Source organism: Microcaecilia unicolor, chromosome 11 (genome assembly GCF_901765095.1).
Source record: "Microcaecilia unicolor chromosome 11, aMicUni1.1, whole genome shotgun sequence".
Lineage (NCBI taxonomy): Eukaryota > Metazoa > Chordata > Amphibia > Gymnophiona > Siphonopidae > Microcaecilia > Microcaecilia unicolor.
In genome coordinates this window covers 171,986,461-172,010,486 of record NC_044041.1, presented here as the reverse complement: position 1 = coordinate 172,010,486, position 24,026 = coordinate 171,986,461, and the positions used below count along the sequence as shown (strand labels likewise).

General features: G+C 42.6%; 1 protein-coding gene across 1 annotated transcript in view; it reads left to right on the top strand.

The window, feature by feature from the left end:
* LOC115481201 (cytochrome P450 2G1-like) overlaps positions 1-24,026 on the top strand; it is a 73,462-nt gene that overhangs the window by 2,552 nt on the left and 46,884 nt on the right. The window contains exons 2-5 of the mRNA XM_030220285.1: positions 8,715-8,877; positions 11,345-11,494; positions 17,806-17,966; positions 19,116-19,292. Of these exons, the coding sequence (XP_030076145.1) occupies positions 8,715-8,877; positions 11,345-11,494; positions 17,806-17,966; positions 19,116-19,292 (651 nt within the window). The remainder of the gene's footprint in view (positions 1-8,714; positions 8,878-11,344; positions 11,495-17,805; positions 17,967-19,115; positions 19,293-24,026) is intronic.

Genomic DNA, 24,026 nt, shown 5'->3' with positions numbered 1-24,026 from the left:
CCCAAGGGCTCACTATTCCTGACTTCTGTGACACTAATATAAAAAAATATATATTCACCTCTGACCCTGCACATAGGACCATTAGGGTGTTAACTATAATCATATAATCTGCATCCAAAGTCTCCCTCAATCAACAATGGGTGCAGAGCAGAGCTAGATTTCTCCATAAAACCCACCAAACAAACAAAAACTGACTGATTCTGGTTTCATTTCAGTAACATCAACATAAATTCTCTCCAGTAAGATGCATATTATGAAAGAATTCAAAGCCCTACAAAAATCACTCAGGACTAGATCTCACACAAGGAATCAACCAGAAAACTCAGCACTGTAAATTGCAATGGGCTCTGGAATACCATTAAACCACCCGTTTAAAGTGAACAAGACAGATTATTACAGATGTCTACTTAGAAGTTCCTGACAGAATACTTGGCCTTGGTCACACACACTGAACACAAATAGACTCTTACCATGCACTGAACAAATTACCACAAACTAGAAATATGCAGACAAAAATTAAATTGAAACCCCAATAATCCTCACTCTGCAACACCTCAGAAATAGAAATAGAGATACGTTTTTCTCATTGTAAAAGGGTCTGCCACTTCCGCTTCGGGTTGTAACCGAATGTCCTGTTCACCGCACAGGGTTCCGGTGCAGTTCAACACTTTAATTAAAACTCAGTTTAAAAAGTTTTAATTCAAGCTCAGTTCCACAAAGCACAATCCAAATTCATTCTCCAAAACTCAGGCTCAACTCTACTACTACTACTACTTAACATTTCTAAAGCACTACTAGGGTTACGCAGCGCTGTACAGTTTAACATAGAAGGACAGTCCCTACTCAAGGAGCTTACAATCTAAAGGACAAATGTACAGTCAGTCAAATAGGGCAGTCAAATTGGGACAGTCTAGATTTCATGAATAGGTATAAAGGTTAGGTGCTGATGGCAACATTGAAGAGGTGGGCTTTGAGCAAGGATTTGAAGATGGGTAGGGAGGGGGCTTAGCTCAAGGGCTCAGGAAGTTTATTCCAAGCATAGGGTGAGGCGAGGCAGAAAGGGCGGAGCCTGGAGTTGGCGGTGGTGGAGAAGGGTACTGAGAGGAGGGATTTGTCCTGTGAGCGGAGGTTTCGGGTGGGAACGTAAGGAGAGATGAGGGTAGAGAGGTAATGAGGGGCTGCAGACTGAGTGCATTTGAAGGTAAGAAGAAGAAGCTTGAACTGTATGCGGTATCTGATCGGAAGCCAGTGAAGTGACTTGAGGAGAGGGGTGATATGAGTATATCGGTCTAGGCGGAATATAAGACGTGCAGCAGAGTTCTGAACGGATTGAAGGGGGGATAGATGGTTAAATGGGAGGCCAGTGAGGAGTAGGTTGCAGTAGTCAAGGCGAGAGGTAATGAGAGAGTGGATGAGAGTTCGGGTGGTGTGCTCGAAGAGGAAAGGGCGAATTTTGCTGATGTTAAAGAAAAAGAAGTGACAGGTCTTGGCTATCTGCTGGATATGCGCAGAGAAGGAGAGGGAGGAGTCGAAGATGACACCGAGGTTGCGGGCAGATGAGATGGGGAGGATGAGGGTATTATCAACTGAGATAGAGAGTGGGAGAAGAGGAGAAGTGGGTTTAGGTGGAAAGACGATAAGCTTGGTCTTGGCCATGTTCAGTTTCAGGAGGCGGTTGGACGTCCAGGCAGCAATGTCAGATAAGCAGGCCGATACTTTGGCTTGGGTTTCCACAGTGATGTCTGGTATGGAGAGATAAAGCTGGGTGTCGTCAGCATAAAGATGATATTGGAAACCATGAGATGAGATCAGTGAGCCCAGGGAAGAGGTGTAGATTGAAAAAAAAAGGGGTCCAAGGACAGATCCCTGGGGAACTCCAACAGAGAGCGGGATGGGGGTGGAGGAAGATCCATGAGAATGTACTCTGAAGGTATGATGGGAGAGATAAGAGGAGAACCAGGAGAGGACAGAGCCCTGAAATCCAAAAGAGGACAGTGTGGCAAGAAGTAAATCATGATTAACAGTGTCAAAAGCGGCAGATAGGTCGAGGAAGATGAGGATGGAGTAATGACCTTTGGATTTGGCAAGGAACAGGTCATTACAGACTTTAGAGAGTGCCGTTTCTGTCGAGTGTAGAGGGCGAAAACCGGATTGAAGCAGATCAAGGATGGCATGAGAGGAGAGAAAATCGAGGCAGCGGCTGTGAACGGCGCACTCAAGTATCTTGGAGAGGAAGGGTAGGAGGGAGATGGGGCGGTAGTTAGAGGGACAGGTAGGGTCTAGTGATGTTTTTTTGAGGAGTGGTGTGACTACGGCGTGCTTGAAGGTGTCAGGGACAGTTGCAGTGGAGAGAGAGAGGTTGAAGATATGGCAGATGGGGGGGGGGGGGGTGACAGGAGGAGATGTGGTGTTAAGTAAGTTGGTGGGGATGAGATCAGAGGAACAAGTGGTGCATTTCGAGGAGGAAAGAAGGTGGGTGGTTTCCTCATCAGTGATGTCAGGAAAAGAGGAGAAGGAGGCCTGGGTTGGTTGGTTGAGGGAGTGGGTTGAAGGGTGAAGAGGAGGAGGTGGCTTGGTGGTGAACTCAAGGTTGATCTTTTGCACCTTGTTGTGGAAGTAGTCAGCCAGTGATTGAGGAGAGAGTGAGGGGGGGTGGGAGCGGAGGGCAATTTGAGGAGGGAGTTAAGGGTGGCGAAGAGACCACAAGGGTTGGAGCTGAGAGAATTAGTCAATTCAAACTCAGTTCAAACAGCACAATCAAAATTTGGTTCCCAAAACTCTGGCTCAGTTTAAAAAGCACAGCCAAAATTCAGTTCCAGTGCTCCCCAAAAAGGCCAGGTGGGGGTTCCCTCTCCTTTCCAAGAGGGACCTTTCCCCCCTAAGAAGGGCTTATTAATGGTTCGGCCCCCTTTTTCTCTGCATCTCAAACAGTTCAAACAATCTCTCCCAGAAATTCTCTTCAAAAGAAAAACAATAATTAATTCACCTTTCTTTCTTCTTTGCACTTCAGGTGCCCTGCAGCAAGAAGGGCTGGAAGTTCATCTCCCACTTCACAGCACAACCTCTCTGTGGCCTCCCACAATGCATTTATGTGCTGGAAAGGTCTGCATTTATATTCTCCCAATCCATGGTAGCTTGCTCTTCTAGGCAGAGAAGTTCTAGAGGCTGGTCCTTTCCCTCATCCACTTACTCCATGGATTCCTTCTCTGAGTAAATCTCCTCTCCCTCCTGGTGGCTGGGAGCTTTCAGGAAACCTGTCCCTCCCGTCTCACAGCTGGGGGGAATTATATACTGCTTTCGCAGCCACGGGAACTGGGCTTCTTCTCTTCTTCTCCCTCTAGTGGGGAAGGGAGTAACTGGCCCACCTTGCACTGAGCTACTTCTTCCCCTGCTGGTGTTAGAAATCCCTTCCGCCTTTTTAGGACTACTCTTTTTCCTTCTCGCAAGGGATTCTGGGGACTGTAGTACGGGGATTAGCTGCTTCTCTTTGGGTCCACAGTTACTAACCTTATCACATCATACAGTGTGAAATATAAGACAGCAAATGTAAATTCCAAATACGTTTCTAATCATACCATTTCCAGTCTGATAGTTTGGGGAGCTGGGGCAATGACCCTCAAACACTGCAGTGCATAGGCATCAGAATGGATACCATTGCCCTGCTACTGCTATTGCCACTGTGGCATTTTCTTTCTTTCTTCTTTTCCTTTTCTCCCCTCACTCCAATCCAGCATCTTCCCTCACAGGTCCCTCCCTGTCATGGCTGAATACTGAGAGAACTGATAAGGCATGCTGCAAAGACTTCCAGACCCTGTGCTGTTAAAGGCTTTGCTGGCCTTCCTTTCCATCTGATATACACCTGTAACCATGGGGGTGGAATGGTAGAACAGCTTTGAAGAGCACAAGGGTTGAAGGTCTCAGCGATGCACCTTATCATTTCTCTTAGTGTCGTTGCTCTTGCTGCTGTGGCTTGGCTATACAAAGTGGCTTAAGGAGACAGAGAATTAGAGAAGGGGTGAGAAAGATGGAGATGCTGGATAGAAAGAGAGAGAGAGAGAGAGAGAGATGAAGATGCTGGATGGAGGGAGAAGAGAGAGCAGAGAGAGCAGGGAGATGCTGGACCACAAGGGGGGGGGAGGAGGAAAGGGATAGAGATGATTGGATGTTAGAGCACAGTGGATTCAAGGAAGATACATGAACGTGCTAGACGGGGGGGGGGGGGGGGGGGAGAGAGAGAGAGAAAGAGAGGGAGAAAGAGAATGCTTATGGCAGGAAGATGAGAGAGACAGCCCCTGGGGGAGAAGTAGGGAGGAGAGAGAAAGTTTCGTAAGAGGAAGGAGGGAGAAGGAAGAGACATAGAGGGGTGAATTCTATACATGGTGCCAAAAAAGTGCTAACATTAACCACAGTTTATAGAATAGCGTTTACACCCAGGAATCAAGCCTAATTTTAGATCAGCCATTTGCACCAACTGAAATGTGGTACACATTTTTGCACTTAAATTAGGTGTGTTTCCCCCTTATTCTATACCTATGTGTGTTCATTTTAGGAGCACCCACATTCTGCCCATGACCCTCCCATTTCTGCACCCTGTTTTTGAACTCATGCAATAAACGTAGGCATGGAATCTGCATCTAAATTTACACACATACATTCCAATTAAATCTAATTAGTGCCAATGGTGCAAGGATGAGGGTTTTAGATTTGTTAGGAACTGGGCGACATTCTGGGGAAAAGGAAACCTATTCAGAAAGGATGGGCTCCACCTTAACTGGGATGGGACCGGGCTGCTGGCATCAACATTTAAAAAAGAGATAGAGCAGCTTTTAAACTAGGAACGGGGAGAAGGCCGACAGTCGCACAGGAGAGTATGGTTTGGAATAAGGTATCTTGCAAGGATATCCAGGGTTTATTGATAGTGAGTATGAAAAAGAGACTGTAGTAGATTCAATGTCCATAAATAAAAATAATAAAAATCAGGCAAAAAATAGCACATTAGTACTGACAAGTGAACAACATGCTGTAATAAGGAATAACAAGCCTAGTTTGAAGTGCCTATATGCAAATGCTAGGAGCCTTAGACATAAGATGGGAGAATTGGAATATATTGCACTGAATGAAGAGTTAGACAAAAAAGGCATCTCTGAGACCTGGTGGAAGGAGGATAACCAGTGGGACACTGTCATACCGGGGTACAAATTATATCATAGTGATAGGGTGGACCGGATTGGGGGAAGAGTAGCACTGTATGTTAACGAGAGCCTTGGGTCAAATGGATTGGAAATTCTGTGGGAAACAAAAGATCTCTTGGAATCATTGTGGATCGAGATTCCAAATGTTAAGGGGAAAAGGACGGTTATAGGTGTGTACTACCGACCGCCTGACCAGGATGAGCAGACGGACGCAGTCATTTTAAAGGAAATTAGTGAGGCAAATAAAATAGGCAATGCAATAATAATGGGTGATTTTAATTACCCCTATATAGACTGGGTTAATGTAACATCAGGGCAAGCTAGGGAGATAAACTTCCTTGATGAAATAAAGGACAGCTTTATGGAGCAGCTGGTACAGGAGCTGACGAGAGAAGGAAAAATTCTAGACTTAGTCATTTGTGGAGCGCATGATCTGGTACGTGAGGTAACGGTCCAGGGGCTGCTTGACAACAGTGATCATAACATGATCAACTTTGAAATTTGCTTTCAAAAAGGTAAACACAGGAAGTCAAATATGTTAGCGTTTAACTTTAAAAAAGGAAGCTATGATAAAATGAGAAGACCGGACAGGATATTCGAAGCTGAAAAATTCGAAAAACTTAATGAAATATCTGTAAACCTGGAATACGTAATGGAGCAGTTCTGCAAACTGAAGAGTAGCAAATCTGGACCGGATGGTATTCACCCCAGGGTACTGATAGAACTAAAAAATGAGCTGGCAGAGCTACTGTTATTGATTTGTACTTAATCCTTAAAATCGAGCATGGTACCGGAAGATTGAAGGATGGCCAATGTAACGTCGCTATTTTAAAAAGGTTCCAGAGGAGATCTGGGAAATTATAGACCGGTGAGTCTGACGTCGGTGCCGGGCAAAATGGTAGAGACTATTATCAAGAACAAAATTACAGAGCACATTCAAAAGCATAGACTAATTGGACAAAGTCAACATGGATTTAGTGAAGGGAAGTCTTGTCTCACCAATTTGCTGCATTTCTTTGAAGGAATAAACAAACATGTGGACAAAGGTGAGCCGGTTGATATTGTGTATCTAGATCTTCAGGAGGCGTTTGATAAAGTCCCTCATGAAAGACTCCAGAGGAAATTAGAGGGACATGGGATCGGAGGTAGTGTCTTACTGTAGATTAAAAACTGGTTGAAAGATAGGAAACAGAGAGTAGGGATTAAAAGGTCAATATTCACAATGGAGAAAGGTAGTTAGTGGGGTCCCTCAGGGATCTGTGCTGGGACCTCTGCTTTTTAACATATTCATAAATGCCCTATTGATGGGGGTAACTAGTGAGGTAATCAAATTTGCCGATGACACAAAGTTATTCAAAGTCGTCAAATCACAGGAAGATTGTGAAAAACTACAAGAGGACCTTACGAGACTGGGAGGCTGGGCATCTAAATGGCAGATGATGTTTAATGTGAACAAGTGCAAAGTGATGCATGTGGGAAAGAGGAACCCAAACTATAACTATGTCATGCAAGGTTCAGCGTTGGGAGTCACGGACCAAGAAAGGGATCTAGGTGTCATCATTGATGATACGTTGAAAACTTCTGCTCAATGTGCTGCTTCGGCTAGGAAAGCAAATAGAATGTTGGGTATCATTAGGAAAGGGATTGAAAACAAGCATGTGGTGCTTAGTCCCCACTGGTATCTATCTGTTTAGGTACACCAGAGAACTACTTCAAGCAGCCCTGCCCCCAAGCCCAGGGATCACAGCTTCAGAGCAAAGAAAAGAAAAAAATACACAGGAAAAGTAGAGCACTCTGCAGTTTTTAGATGATAGTATAAGAGCCAGAAAGTTCTAAAGAGGCCACCCCCTAGTAAAATCAAGCAACGTTTTTTTGGTTTTTTTTGTTCTTATTTTCTTAAGTTTAGGTAAGCACTGATTGGCTTGCTAACTAATTAAGTTGTGTGCGCAAATCCAGAATACAACTGGATTTCTGCGTGCACCTTAAGTCTCGCTATATAGAATCCTGGGGTTAATGCTGAAACACAGCCCATGTCGGGTCTAGTAATAAAGGAATCTTGACTATCCCATGTTTGAATGGCCCTTTTGTTTTTGCATTTGTTTTGTTGTATATAATTGACCCTCTCTTCTGCTGCTCATTGCATTGTACAAACAGCCTCATATTTGTGCTGTTTGTGTTTGTGTTGTTTGTGCCAGAGCTGGTGGTGGGAGGCGGGGCTGGTGGTTGGGAGGCGGGGATAGTGCTGGCCAGACTTATATGGTCTGTGCCCTGAAGAGGACAGTACAAATAAAAAATACCACATATGAGTTTGTCTTGTTGGGCAGACTGGATGGGCCGTGCAGGTCTTTTTCTGCCGTCATCTACTATGTTCAAGTACTGCCTATTAGTTATTTCATTGGTATTATGCTGTAACAAAGAGAGGGAACTAAGCACAAGCAAAGTCCAAGCAAAAAAACACAGCACAAAGCGCCTTTAAAAACAAAAGGGACACAATATTTATATTGAAAATCTTTTAATTATCAATTCATTGTTTAACTATTTTTCAGATATTATATTGTGAATTATTATTTATAATGTGTAATTAAATTTCATATTTGAATGCATGATTATATACACACGTTTTTATGCATAATATTGCATTATGATTTGATGAGTGCATCTAAATTTTATAGGCTTGTATATATATATATATATATATATATATATATATATATATTTTTTTTTTTTTTTTTTTTTTAAAGAATTATATATTTTTAAAAAATTTCTTTGGTTCCTTAATAGTTATATTTTTATACATATGCTTGTATCTATATGTATATATCAAGTTGACTATGTCAGTATTTTTTAAATATTTTGAATGTTTATTATATTGTGTTTTATGTAGACCCCTGACGCAGGTGCGGTAGCACCGAAACACGACCCGTGTTGGGTCTCCCTTCAATCAAATTTGATCATTAAAAGGTTTTCAATATAAGTATTGTGTCCCTTTTGTTTTTAAAGGCCCTTTGTGCTGTGTTTTTTGATTGGTATTATGTTGACATCATATCATGGGCTCCTTGTACAAAGTTGTGCTACTGATTAGTAGTTTGCTGAATGCGAAGAAGCCCATTCGATTCCCATGGGCTTTCTCGCATTTAGAGTGCCGCTAATCTGAAGCACAGTTATGTATAAGGAGCCCCATATTCGAATGTTCTTCTTGCTATCTATTATGGTATCATTTGTGTTGTACAGGCATTTATCATATTTCTGATAAACAGTTGTACTATGATACTGTTAAATATGTACATTTCTGATATTCTATTGTGTTAGTCCCACTACTAGGTTTCAGTTTGCTGTTTCCATGTTTACTTCATTGACTGTACCTGCGTTTATATTTGACCATTTTACTATTGTTATGCTGTTAACAAAATTGTAAGTTTTATGTTAAACTATACTTGTTGTACACCACCTTGGATAGGTGGGTAATAAATCCCAATAAATAAATAAACTCTTGCTTCTCTGCCTGACATTGTGTTTTCACAGTTGAGAGATACATATGGCCCTGTCTTCACTGTGTATTTGTCCTTCCGTCCAGTCGTGATATTGTGTGGCTACAAGGCAGTAAAGGAAGCCCTGGTGAATCAAGGGGAGGAGTTCAGTGGCCGAGGTTACCTGCCATTGGCTGAGAGGACCAGCAATGGTCATGGTAGGTCACAAGATCTTATGGACATTGAATTTCTGGGGAGTGGTCACAAGAGCGCAAGCATCAGCCTGCAAAATAGGGATGTGCATTCATTAGAAACAACATGCCTACAAAATCCTGAGTGGAGTGGAATGGGTGGAGGTGAATCGATTTTTCTGTCATTCAAAAAGTACAGAGACCAGGGTACATTTAATGAAATTGCATTTGAAATACTTTTAAAACAAATAGGAGGAAATTTTTCACTCAAAGAACTGTTAAGCTCTGGAACTCGTCGTTGGAGGATGTGGTAATGGCGGTTAGTGTATCTGGGTTTAAAAAAGCTTTGGACAAGTTCCTTGAGGATTGTCCATAGCCTGCTATAGAGATGGACATGGGGGAAAGCCACTGCTTGCCCTGGGATTGCTAGCATGGAATGGTGCTACTAACTGTGTTTCTGTCAGGTACTTGTGACCTGGATTGGCCATTGCTTGAAGCAGGATACTGGACTAGATGGACCATTGGTCTGACATACAGATTTATATTCCGCATATTTCAAACTCATATCTAAGCAGATTACAATAAGATTACCTGTTAATGCGAGGGAAGAACAACAGTATATAAATTATATACAGTACAAATTACATTAAACTACCACAATCAAGGCCTAGTAAACAAGTATCTTTTTAAGCTGTACAAAATATGATAATAAGATGGTAATACTCTAATTTGGAATGTAAGATTGTTTCAAATTTTTGACTCATAAAATGGAAAGGATGATGCCAACGGTGGAACTCAGTACCAAAAGCCATAAGAAGTACCTACAATTTAGAAAAGAATTGAAAACATACGTCTTCAAAAAATTCTATGGCTAACCACACCGGTGATCGATGACCTCCCTTCGCAATAAATGTAACACACTAATGTAATTTCACCAAATGTAAACTGTAAGCCACTTTGAACTGAAACCTGATTTTGGATAACAGTGGGACACAAGAATATATATATAAATAAATCTTACGTTTAACACCCTACACTGTTGAGAAATTAAGCTTCAGTTTTTGAGAATTCCTAGATGTTAACCAATTATTTGGCACTATTAGAAGCTCAGCCAAACCTTCAGAATTCGAACCAAAAAAGGCCTTATAGATCAAACAAGCAATCATAAACTCAACCCTCACATTTCCAGGAAGCCAATGCAAAGTAGCAAGCAATGGCGAGGCATGTTCAAACTTACCCAATGAAATTATCAATCTTGTTGCTGTATTTTGTAATAGTTGGTGCTTGGTTGGTTTTCTGGCTGTGCGCTGTTCTGTAAGTCCGCCTCAATATTCAACGGTATTGCAAGTAGGACTTCCCTTCGGTGACGTTTGGGTGAAGTGAGGGCAGGGGGCATACTTGTGCATATGGGGTAGATTTACGAAGGTATTTAAGTGAACAAGAGAGGTTCTGCCCACTTAAACCCCATCAGCAGGCCATCCCTGGATATTTTGTGGCACTTAACTGTACAGTACCACTGAATGTTCCCTCTGACCATCATGGGACTGGGCTGTTAGTGCCAGGATGGTCAATGGACAGAGTTAGGGACAGGGGCGTAGCCAGACCTCGTGGTGGGAGGGGGCTAGACCCCAAGGTGGGGAGGGCACATTTTGGTCTGCCGCCACGCCGCCTCCCCACCACCACCTTGCCACCCTGCCACTCCCCACCCACTGCCGCAGCAAATACCTTGGCTGGCGGGGGTCCCCAACCCCCACCAGCTGAAGCCTTGTCCAGCACCAGTCTCCGGTGCCACCATGTTCCCTGCCCTGCTGTCTCTTTCCCTCACGTCCTGCACACTTCTTTTAGTGAAACTAAGCATGCTCAGTTTCACTAAAAGGAGCATGCCAGACGTGAGGGGAAGACAGAAAAGGGCAGGCAACGTGACGGCGCTGAAGACTGGCACTGGACAAGGCTTCGGCTAGTGGGGTTTGGGGACCCCCACCAGCAAAACCAGGGGCTCAGAGGACATTTTGGGAGCTAAGGCCCCCATGGCCCCACGTAGCTATGCCACTGGTTGGGGAGGAGCCATCAATTATGAGGGCAGCAGCGATATAAAGTGCTGGTGTACACATAGCTAACCAGGCAAGTAGGACACACAAAACATAACCCTAACTTTACCTATTTACCTATTAGCTATGAGGGTGTCAAGACTGACTATTGGCAGACACCTGCATAACTAATTGGTCTGCAGCTGAATATTCATTGCTGGCGCCTGGACATGGTCTTCAATGGAATATCTGAGTTAGATTTAGCCCATGCAGATTTTCTCCAAATACAGATAGTTTGAAAATCCCCCCCCCCCCCCCAAGAATGCATCTACAGGGTGTCACCCACTTTTAAACCTCTCTTTTCCCATTATATTCGCAACTAGGGTTTCCTACTACAGATGGAATGACACTGTCAACTTTTTCAGTGGTTAATTGCTTTGATCATTAAATGCTCTGTTGCTCACTAGGAGTTATTATTGCCAACGGAGAGAGATGGAAACAGCTTCGACGATTTTCCATCACATCCCTGAGGAATTTTGGGATGGGGAAGAGGAGCCTGGAGGAGCGAATCCAGGAGGAGGCTCAGTTCCTGGCAGTGGAATTCAGAGAAACCAAAGGTTTGTGTCTATGAGCATGTATGTGTTTGTGTGTGTGTGTGTGTGTGTGTTCACATTCGGGAGTAAACTTTTCTCTTTCTTCAATTTGCTATAAATTGTAAATCCATGTTATTCTCAAAATCTACTCAATATGAAGGGTTAATATTTTTGACAGTGGGTGAAAGTGGCAAGCCTTGCTATGATCCTGTACTTAAACGCCAAGTGAGGTATTTTCAGATGACACAAAACTATTCAAAGTTGTCAAAGCACCTGCGGACTGTGAAAAATTGCAGGAAGACCTTAGGAAGCTGGAAGAGTGGGTACCCAAACGGCAGATGAAATTTAATGTGATCAAATGCAAAGTGATGCATATTAGGAAGAATAATCCAAATGATAGTTACCTGCTGCTGGGGTCCACCGGAGTCAGCACCCAAGAAAAAGATCTAGGTGTCATTGTAGACAACATGCTGAAATCTTCTGCCCAATGTGCAGTGGTAGCCAAAAAGCAAATAGGAATTCTTAGGAAAGGGATGGTAAAAACAGACCAAGAATATTATATATTGCCTCTGTATTGTTCCATGGTGTAATATTACCTTGAGTATTGCATTCAGTTCTGGTTGCCTTATCTCAAAAAAGATGTGGAGGTGTATTTTCAAAACACTTAGGGGTCCCATTTACGAAGCAGCAATAGTGCCGACACGGCCCATTCAAAGAAAAAGGCCATGTCGGAACTAGCGCATGAACAGCCACTAGCACTGCTTAGTAAACCGATATGCTAGACTTACAAAGAGGCGTATTTTCAAAGCACTTAGACTTACAATGTTCTATATTATCCTGTGGAACTTGGTAAGTCTAAGTACTTTGGAAATGAACCCCATAGCAGAATTAAAAAGGTTCGAAGAAGAGTGACCAAAATGATAAGGGGGAGAGAACTCCTCTCATATGAGGAAAGGCTAAAGAAATTAGGGCTCTTAAGCTTGGAAAAGAGAAGGCTGAGGGGAGATATGATTGAGGTCTACAAAATCCTGAGTGGTATAGAGCAGGTAAAAGTGAATCGATTTTTCACTCTTTCAAAAAGTATAAAGACCAGGGGACACTCAATGAAATTACATGGAAATGCCTTTAAAACAAATAGGAGGAAATACTTTTTCTCTCAAAGAAAAGATAAGCTCTGGAACTTGTTGCTGGAGAATGTGGTAACGGTGGTTAGCGTATCCGGGTTTAAAAAAGGTTTGGACAAGTTCCTGGAGGAAACATCCATAGTCTTATTGAAATAGACAGAGGGAAAGCCACTGTTTGTCCTGGGATTGAAAGCATGGAATGGTGCTACTATTTGGGTTTCTGCCAGGTACTTGTGACCTGACTTGGCCACTGTTGGAAGCAGGATATTGAGCTAGATGAATCATTGGTCTGACCCAGTGTGGCTATTTTTATGTTCTTAAAAAAATCATTGTGGGTTATATTTTATGTATTTATTTATTTATTGCACATTTCTATTCTGTGCTATCTACAATTCTGGGTGGATAACATCAAAAATAAACATAATGCAATTAAAACATAAAACTAACAAACACATTACATCATAAAATATCAGCATCCTTTCTATGCTGACCACTGCATGAACAGAACTGCAGACAAAAACTACTGCATATCTGGTAAGTTATCTCTAAAATGCTTGTTGAAACAGATGACACCCTAAAGAAAGATGCTGCCACAAAGAGGCATATTTTCAAGAACTTAGCCTTCCAAAGTTCCATAGAAACCTATGGAACTTTGGAAGGCTAAGTGCTTTGAAAATATGCCTCTTTTAAGGCTCCTTACCTTTGCAATTATGTTGAAAAAACGAAAGGGGAAATTGGCTTCCACTTTGGTAGCTATGCTTGCTATACCCTCTCTGCTTTCCTGTACTATGGATTCCTTTGTGGTTCAACGAACAGTATCTGGGGATAGTTCACTTGAGTTGCCAGAACCCTCTGGCATGTAACATCTCGCTGACCCCTAAGGAATGGCTGAACAGGAATGGGTGTTCTGAAGGTATGGGAGACTCTATTTAGCAAAGCTTGATTGGGAATGATGAACGCCCCATGTTGCGTCTATATGCGGAATTGCTGTGACTAAGGGCCATTTACAAAGTGGTGGTAAGCCCAACTTGAGCTTACTGCATGCTATCCCAGAACTACCGAGAAGAAATCCGCCGAAAGACGGAGAACTCAAAACGCCCCACGGTAAACAACAGTGTAAAAATAAGAATGGGAGGGCGACCAAGGATTCCAAAGAGTGGAAGATGTGTGTTAGTAAAGGAATTTATTGAAGGATGAAGACTCGACACAACGTTGTGTTTTGGCCGTTAGGCCTGCATCAGGAGTCTATAAAAATGTTTATGCACAATAAAGATTAATATTAAAAACAGGTAAAATACAAAGTAATACATAGATAAATAACATACATATACACAAATAATAAAAAAACATAATAAAATATATATCTTTTGCTATATTTTTTTAAATGTATGTGTTTTTGTTTAAGTTAGGATAGTAACACAAAATTTATTTTATACATATTTCAAGTTATATTATATTATCTATATGTTATTTGCGTTATATTTTGTTTAAGAGAATTAAAATATAGTTATGTTTTATCCCAATATACTACTACTACTACTACTTAACATTTCTAAAGCGCTACTAGGGTTACGCAGCGCTGTACAATTTAACATAGAAGGACAGTCCCTGCTGAAGGAGCTTACAATCTAAAGCTTACATATACACTTATATATTTTTTTTATTATGTTTTTTAATATTTGTGTATATGTGTGTTATTTATATATGTATTACTTTGTATTTTACCTGTTTTAAATATTAATCTTTATTGTATATAAACGTTTTTATAGACTCCTGATGCAGGCCTAACGGCCGAAACACAACGTTGTGTCGAGTCTTCATCCTTCAATAAATTCCTTTACCAACACACATTTTCCAGTCTTTGGTATCCTTGGTCACCCTCCCACTCTTAATTTTATCCCAGAACTACCACCAGCCCAACATGGTCTCCGGCAGTAGTTCTGACTCGAGCGTGCACTATTTCTGCTGGGTTACTACAAGAGCCCTTACCGCCACCTCAGTGGATGGTGGTTAGTGCTCCCTGGTGCATGGCCATGTGGTAAGAGTTATCTTACCATATGGCCATTTTGTAAGGGGCTGTTTACCCACTATGGTAAACAGGGCCGTGGCTCACGGGAAAAACAGCCCCCATTGCAACCACAGGGCCCTTTTTCCCGTAGTTTAGTAAAAGGACCCCTGAATTAGCATTTACATGAATAGGTCCTAGGTGCTATTTTACAAACAGCGTGCCTAAGTCACATAGAAGTAAATTCTAGAAATGGCGCCTAAAAACCTAAATCCGCGCCACAATATTCATGCAGAATTTTATGCTACCGGGCATGGGCGCTGTTTACAGCAGGTGCAAAATTTTGTGTGGATCTTTGGCGGCATCAAGATTTGCTCCCAATTATAGAATATGCTTTCTGTGCTGATTTTTATAACACATCCATTCTCCACCCACTTTCTACTCCATCCTTGCATCTTTTTTCGGTGCAGAAAAATAGTCACGAAATAGAATCACGCTTAGCATGCTTCCTTCTTTTTGGTGCCAAAATTACTGCTTGGCACCTTACTTGGGCACTGATCTTTTATGGAATTAGGGGATAAGTGTACAACTGCAAGGAGGGGGGGGGGGGGTATTCATGTAGGATGACCATGGGCATGTCACGTAGCAACACGCACAACATATAGAATGCTATCAGTAGCATGCATTGGGAGGCGCACTTAAGTGTACCCATTTACACTTGCCATTGACCTGGCTTAATTGGCTGCACCTACCATTAGGTGCAGCAAAGTGGATTTATGCTAGTATTCTTTAATGGCATAAGTGGGCCCCAAAGGCATTATAGAATTAGTGCTAAGCATGTGGTGCCTAACATTAGGCAACACTTTACAGAGTAGCCACCTTAGAGAGAATACAAAGGGAGTTGCTTCTGAGCCACTTCATAGTCACACTTTAGTTGACTCAGGAGACCTATTACTGCATCACTTCTGATACAGAATTTTGCTTTCCCTTGAACTGGTAGCATGGAATCTTGTCACTATTTGGGGTTCCAGAATCTTGCTACTCTTTGGGATTCTAGAATCTTGCCACTTTTGGGGTTCCAGAATCTTGCCACTGATTGGGATTCTACCAGGTACTTATGACCTGATTTGGCCACTTTTGGAAACAGGATACTGGGCTAGATGGACCATTGGTCTGACCCAGTATGGCGCTTCTTATGCTCTTATGAAAGTTATTTATGTATTTATTTATTTGTGTTTGTTTTATTGCATAACTAGTAAAAAAGGCCCGTTTCTGACACAAATGAAACGGGCGCTAGCAAGGTTTTCTTTGGAGTATGTATGTTTGGGAGAGTGTATGTGAGAGTGACTGTTTGAGAGTCAGAGTGAAAGTGTGAGTGTGTGAGAGAGAGAGTGAGTCTGGGTGTGAGTGTGAGAATGAGAGTGTGTGCAAGTGTGTATGTGAGACACAGTGTGATAGAGAGTGTGTGTGTGTGTGGCCATCCATGCTCCTCTGTCCCCTGCCCCCTCCATTCATCCCTTTCCAGCATTTCCCCTCTTTGCCTGAGGCCTGCCCTGCAATCCATATCCATCCATGCCCATCCGTCCCCTCCATTCATCCCTATCCAGCAATTCCCCTTTCCCTGAGCTCTGCCGTCCCAATCCATGGCCATCCATGTTACTCTGTCACCTGCCCCCTCCATTCATCCCTATCCAGCATTTCCCCTCTCTGCCTGAGGCCTGCCCTGCAATCCATGCTCCTCTGTCCCCTGCCCCCTCCATTCATCCCTTTCCAGCATTTCCCCTCTCTGCCTGAGGCCTGTCCTGCAATCCATATCCATCCATGCCCATCTGTCCCCTTCATTCATCCCTATCCAGCAATTCCCCTTTCCCTGAGCCCTGCCCTCCCAATCCATGGCCATCCATGTTACTGTGTCCCCTGCCCCTTCCATTCATCCCTTTCCAGCATTTCCCCTCTGTGCCTGAGGCCTGCCCTGCAATCCATATCCATCCATGCCCATCTGTCCCCTCCATTCATCCGTATCCAGCAATTCCCCTTTCCCTGAGCCCTGCCGTCCCAATCCATGGCCATCCATGTTACTCTGTCACCTGCCCCCTCCATTCATCCCTATCCAGCATTCCCCTCTCTGCCTGAGGCCTGTCCTGCAATCCATATCCATCCATGCCCATCTGTCCCCTCCATTCATCCCTATCCAGCAATTCCCCTTTCCCTGAGCCTTGCCGTCCCAATCCATGGCCATCCACGTTACTCTGTCACCTGCCCCCTCCATTCATCCCTATCCAGCATTTCCCCTCTCTGCCTGAGGCCTGCCCTGCAATCCATATCCTTCCATGCCCATCTGTCCCCTCCAATCATCCGTATCCAGCAATTCCCCTCTCCCTGAGTCCTGCCCTTCCAATCCATGGCCATCCATGTTACTCTGTCACCTGCCCCCTCCATTCATCCCTATCCAGCATTTCCCCTCTGTGCCTGAGGCCTGCCCTGCAATCCATGCTCCTCTGTCCCCTGCCGCCTCCATTCATCCTTTTCCAGCAAGTCCCCTCTCTCCCTTCCATGACCCCCCCTCGCATCCATGCTCCTCTCTCTCCCATGTCCCAGCCTGGCCCGCCCTCTTCTCCTCCCCCCCTTCGCATCCATGCCCCCCCCCCTTCGCATCCATGCCCCCCCCCCTTCGCATCCATGCATCGGGTTTTTTTTTTTTGTCTTCTTTTAAAATGTACCTCCGTGGCGGTTCCGGCAGCGAAGCGTCAGGGAAGGAGGCGGCGCTCCCGACGTCTAGCCTTCCCTTCGCTGTGTTCCGCCTTCTTTTGACGTCATCCTTGACGTCAGAAGAAGGCGGGAACACAGCGAAGGGAAGGCTAGACGTCGAGAGCGCCGCCTCCTTCCCTGACGCTTCCGCTGCCGAGCGAAGCGATTGGGTGAGTGTGATTGCTCCGCCCTCGACGTCATCACGTTTGACGCGTGGGCGGGGCAGACACAATGGGATCTCACCCCCTTCACTTTTGGCTAAAAGAGGCTTCATAGAACGTTGGAGGTGCGTTTTATATAGAGAGATGTGTCCGTTTTTTTTCTTTTAAACTGAGAAATATCAAATAGATCAGAAACAAGGCTGTTGGCTCTTTTGATGGCTAGATAGTCCTAACATTTCTGAAATAGTCTAAAAGCAATATGAGGCAGTAACAGTTCACTTATTTTCCTTGTTCTAGAGTTGCCTTTTGACCCTACCTTCTTCTTTAGCCGAGCTGTAGCCAATGTTATCTGCTCCGTGGTCTTTGGAGACCGGTTTGACTACAAGGACAGGAAGTTCCTCACTCTTCTTGGTCTGGTGAATGAAACATTTCGACTTGCCAGTTCTACTTGGGGACAGGTAAGTATGTTCAGTTTTCCCTTATTAGGGAATATTTGTCTCCGTAGATTTGGTGGATTTCACGGCTGAGCCAAAGCTGGACAGATTTTAAGAGTCCTCAGCTCTGTTTGCAAGAATGCACGTGAAGAACTTAACTGAAATCTCCTGGTCAGTTAAATCACCTGCCCGGGGCTACCTGAGAATTTACAGTGGCACTTAACTGTATAGTGTCACTGAACATGCTTGATTAGCACCCAAGCTGAACCCAACTCTTTTGTGGGTGTTCTGGGATGGCACGCAGCACGTGCCAATCCAGAACGACCGCTGGGCTACCGCAGGAGCAGGGTGGAAGTTCCCATTTCCAGTGCTATAAAATCTATTTTCGATTTTGTAGCACCAGTTCTTACCCAGTGGTAATTGGGCAGTGCTTTATGTTGCTTGGTTACTACCGGGTTAGCGCAGGAGCCCTTATTGACACCTCAGTGGGTGGCGGTAAGTGCTCCCCGCTGAAATGGCTGCAAGGAAGTGGTTCACTTACCGCTCGGCGCAGGCCCCCTTTTACCACAGCTTAGTAAAAGGACACCTAAGTGATGATTTTCAGCACTTATCCGGCTAAGATAACTGCACAGATGGGTCCTCATAAAATGCAGCCCTGTCTTTATTCGGTTCACCACAGCTAGTTAAATGCTGAATCTGGGCATAGTGTGTTTTAACATGTGTTTGTCTTGTGTTTTAAGCCCAGATTTAACACGGCAGTACTTAGAGCTTTTTTTATTTTTATTTTTTGCTAATTTTTCCATGTATGGGACTTCCAAAAAAATAATGAAGGAACAGTTACCGTCTTCTATTTAGGAAATGCTAAGTGTTCCCACATTAACTCAATTTTAGAAAATTAGCATGCACTAATATGAATGCGCTAGCTGGTTAATGCTTCCAAAGCCATTCTCCGCCCATGACTTGCACCCTCCAAAACAATAGTTAAAAATTAAATAATGTGGAAAAGGGGATATTTCTGCAAACTGTTTTTAACATGTTTTGCGGTATGCATTTTCTCATGTATTAAGCATGTGTTGGGGCTTAATGTTAGAAGTCTAAACCTTTTGAATATTGGCCTCAGAATGTTTTAGATCCATATACATTGAAGTTCTTTTTATATTTCCTGCTCTGCAGCTTTATGCTGTTTTTCCAGATATCATGGACTACCTACCGGGACCCCACAACCAATTGTTCAAAAATGCTGCAGAAATAAAGAAATTTGCATCAGAGATTATAGAAGCACATCAGAAAACTTTGAATCCAGATGTCCCGCGGGATTTTGTTGACTGTTTCCTCATCCAAATGGAGCAGGTACATCTCAAGAAGCTGTCTGCTTGGGACATGCAGGCCTGGCCTTTGAGTCAAATGAGCTGGGTAGTCACCCTGGCATGTGGGGTGCCTTGGACACTGCTGGTATCACTCATTCAGCTAGGATGGGGCACCCTCCACATTACCCCAATATGCATGCAGTTGGCAAGCTGGGTACTGATTAAATAGTAGTATGCCAGCTTCCTCTGCATGTGGGGCAAATGTCTTTGTATGAGTCACACATTCATGATCGTGTCATGAAACTCATATTTATTTTCAATTTATTGTAAACCACTTCAATACATTTGTGTAAGGCAGTATAACAAAATAAATCAAACAAACATAGTGAGACTGACTCTGATTGGCAGAGGAATCTGGCAAGCTAAGTGCCAAAGCAGGGATATGACCACTGGAGGACAGTAAGATGAAAGTACTGGGAATCTGGGCTAGGAATGGAGAAGGAAACCTACATGCAGTAGTATTTTATATTTTATGTTTTATTAAACTTGATATACCGCTTAACTGTGACAGATCAAAGCAATTCATATTTAAAAAAAAAAACTCCATACAATATTTACTAAACCTCTAAAACAATCATCCAAGAATCAGGCATACAATCATATAATAACAGTGGTGAGAGGACAGAAAGAGGGACACTTATCACATAGGAAGGTGGAGGGAAAGGAGCAGGGAGACTGTACACAGCATTGGGTGAAATAGGAAGGAACTAATTAATCTGTAAAGCATGGTCTGCATCCTCCTTGAGGCTGGGGTTTGGCTATGTTAGAGGCTTTTCTGGACAGCGGGAACACAAAGGTACAAGGGGCATGAGGATGACAAGAGCATTTTTAGCTATTTTGGAGGAAGGGGGCATTAAAGAGATGCTAGTGGACAGAATAAATTTTCATCATCAGGGATTCAGTAGGGAGCAGATTGTTGGATTATTTGTAGTAAATAATTAGCAGATTTTAGTACACACAGCTTCAGCTTTAGAAATGTTAATTTCTTTCTTCATCTCTCTCTCATTCACCCCTGAATAATTCACTGCTGAGTCACTTTAAAGTTGAAGTAACAAAACATCTGTTTACTCACAGTTTGTAGTTAGATTATAATCAGACAGGCTTATATATACATATTACTATACATTTGTATTATCAGCTCCTTCCATGTGCTTAGATGGTAATGGATGCTCACACCACCATAGATCCTCTCAGGTTAGGAGAGATCATGAGCTCCATGTGCTCCATGTGCTGCATGTGCTGCATCTAACCCCCACAGGAAGTTGCATAGCTGTGACCTCACTAAGTAATTCACATCAGAGGTCACAGAGTAATCACAGAGAAATAATAGGTGACAGGCAATGCATGTAAAATACAATTACATTCCAACAAACCCCTTCTCATGCATAACTGTCATGCAATTATTTATTCATACAAAGTCCAAGCTTTATACGCAGATTCACAAAATGTTCTCTGGGTAACGGTTTGGTCATGATGTCAGCTGTCATCTCACTGGTGTGACAATAGTGTAGACTGATGACCCCTTCTTTCGCCAACTCTCGCACGTTGTGGTATTTCGTTGCGATGTGCTTGGTGCGTGACTGAACCTTGTCATTCTGTGACAGTCGGATGCAGCTCTGATTATCTTCCATTATCTGGATTGGTCTCTGTTCAGCTATTCCAAAATCCAGCAAAAGTTTTTCAATCCACATCAGTTCTCTGCACGCTTCCGATACGGCCACGTATTCAGCTTCTGTAGAAGACAAACTCACAATACTTTGTTTATGACTGGCCCATGAAATTTGTACATTTCCATACATAAACACATATCCACTTGTGGATTTATAATCAGAATGATCCCCTGCCCAATCTGAATCACAGTAACATATTAGTTTTGGATTACTATTGGCTGAAATCTTTAATTTACAATCAATGGTACCCTTTAAATACCTTACCATCCTTTTAACTGCAGTCCAATCTGATTTGGTAGGTGAGCTGACCCTTCTGCTCAAAATTCCTACTGCATTTGCTATATCAGCCCTGTATGTGGTAGCTAGATATAAAAGCTTACCTATGGCTGATCTATATTGGATGTTATCTGGTAAAGGTTCTCTTACTGTTTCATCCTTCAGAAAATCAGTGATCATGGGAGTGCTTACAACTTGGGCATCTTGCATACCTAAACTTTCAATAAGCTCATTTATTTTCTGCTTCTGGCTTAGAAGATAAGAACCATCATTTTGTTTCTCAATTTCTATACCAAGATAGTATGACACATTTCCAAGTTCTTTTATCTCAACATTGAGGTTTAAACATTTTACAATGTCCTTGTACTCTTGCTCACTTTTGCTTGCAATGAGCAGATCATCAACAAAAGCTAAAATGTATGCATATTGTCCATTTGTGCACCTAGTGTACAAGCATTTATCTGCTTCACCTTGCTTAAATCCTAAATTTGTCAATATTTCATGCAATTTTTCATTCCAACATTTTGCACTTTGCTTTAATCCATAAAGACCTTTGTTTAATTTACACACTAGCTGTCTTTGTTTTGTATTTATGAAACCTGTTGGCTGTTCCATGTACAAGTCTTCAGTTATATCTCCGTGAAGAAACGCTGTTTTCACATCAATGTGTTTGACTTGCATGCCTTTTGAGACTGCAATGCTCAGAAGTGTTCTAATTGTCGTGTGTTTCACTACAGGTGCAAACACTTCATCAAAATCTTCTCCATATTTTTGAAGATATCCCTTTGCCACTAATCTGGCTTTATACCTTTCCACTTTTCCTTGTGCATTCCTTTTTAACTTGAATACCCATTTGCATCCTATAGCTTTCTTGCCAGGAGGTAATTTTGTAAGAATCCAAGTATTATTTTTATCCAATGCATCAATTTCTTCTTGTGCAGCTTTATGCCATTCAGCAGCTTCTTCTGCTGGCATTTTCTCAATCTCATCCCATGTTAAGGGCTCTTGAGCTTCTGCTGACTTTGTTAGGTAAGACAGTCTTGGGGGTGGAACACCTTTGTTTTCCCTGGATGAGCGTCTGACTACAGGTTGGTCCGACCTTTCCGCATCCTCTAAATCTGAGAGTCCTTCTCCAATTGATTCCCCTTCTCCAACTGTACTGTCTTCTTCAATGATCCTTTCTGTGTCTGCTTCCTCTGCCTGTTCCTCGTTAGATACAGATGAGTTGCTTTCAGACATCTGCCTTGGTATGGCATTTATATACACTGGCATGTCTATTATGGTTCTAGTTTCATATTCTGGATGATAAGGCTCATCTGGGATAATCCAGCCTTTATCAACCCTTTTGTTTTCATCAAAATATGTAACATGTCTTATGCCAACAATGCCAGTTTTCAGATTCAAAATTCTATATCCTTTGTGTCCTGGAGCATAGCCAACTAAAATGCCCCTTTCTGTTGTGGAATCTAGCTTATGCCTTCTTTGCTTTGGTACATGAGCATATGCTGTACTTCCAAATGTTCTTATGTGTGACAGGTTTGGCTTCCTACCATGCCATGTCTCATGTGGTGTGCGCTCAGCGCCTTTAGTTGGCATTCTGTTTTGTAGGTACACTGCTGTGAGAATGGCTTCCCCCCATAGTCTTTTAGGGAGATTGCTATCTGACAGCATACATCTGGTCATTTCCACAAGTGACCTAAATTTTCTCTCTGCAACAGAATTTTGCTCTGGTGTATAAGCTACTGTTGTGATATGTTGAATGCCTTCTTGTTCTAGAAATGTGCGCATGCTTTGTGAAGTGAACTCACCACCATTGTCGGTCTGAAGAACCTTTGGTTTTCTTTCAAATTTATTGCTCACCATGGCTACGTATTTCTTCAGCATGTCTGTGACTTGACTTTTTTCTTTCAGCAAATAGGCCACACAATATCTAGAGAAATCATCCAAGAATATTAGCACAAATCTGTTATTTCCCAATGATGGGATATTAAACGGTCCACATAAGTCACTGTGTATTAAGTCCAGCACTTTATTACTCCTATTTCCTGTGTATGCAGGAAATGAGGGTCTCACACCTTTTTGAGTAACACAGTCTATGCATTTCTCCATTTTACCAGCATCTGCACTTATCTGAATGCCGGTGGCTAGTTGCTTACTGTAAAGATCCTGGATCACCTTAAAATCACGATGTCCCAGGCGGCGGTGCCAGATTTCCAGACTACATTTACCATCATTCTTCCTTACTTGCGCCATATGTGAGGCTTCACCTGAAATGCTCAGTTTATAAACATCATTATGCATAAAAGCTTCAGCATACACTTCATCATTTTTAGAGATTGTGCACTTACTGTTTTCAAAATGAATCGCAAATCCCTTCTTATCTAATGTAGATACACTAAGCATATTGCAAACTGCTTGGGGAATATACAAGACATCACTTACAGGAATTTCTGTAACTTCATTAGACACTTTGCATTTTAAGAATCCAATACCTTTTGCTTGGATCTTAGCAGTCCCTGCGTTTGCAGTTTTAAGAATACCTTCTTCTGGACACATTTCCTGAAAGAAATCCTTACAATTGGTTAAATGGCATGTGCTCCCTGAATCCAAAATCCAAGTACTTTCATTTGAATTATTATTTACCATAGTCAAAGATTTTTCTGCCATTAGAAAGCCCTTGTGTTTATCTTTGTCCTTCATACATTTCCTGGTTTGAAAATTCTTTAGTTCCATTGGCTTAGGTGAGCTAGAGGGAGTGTTTTGTGTTTCCT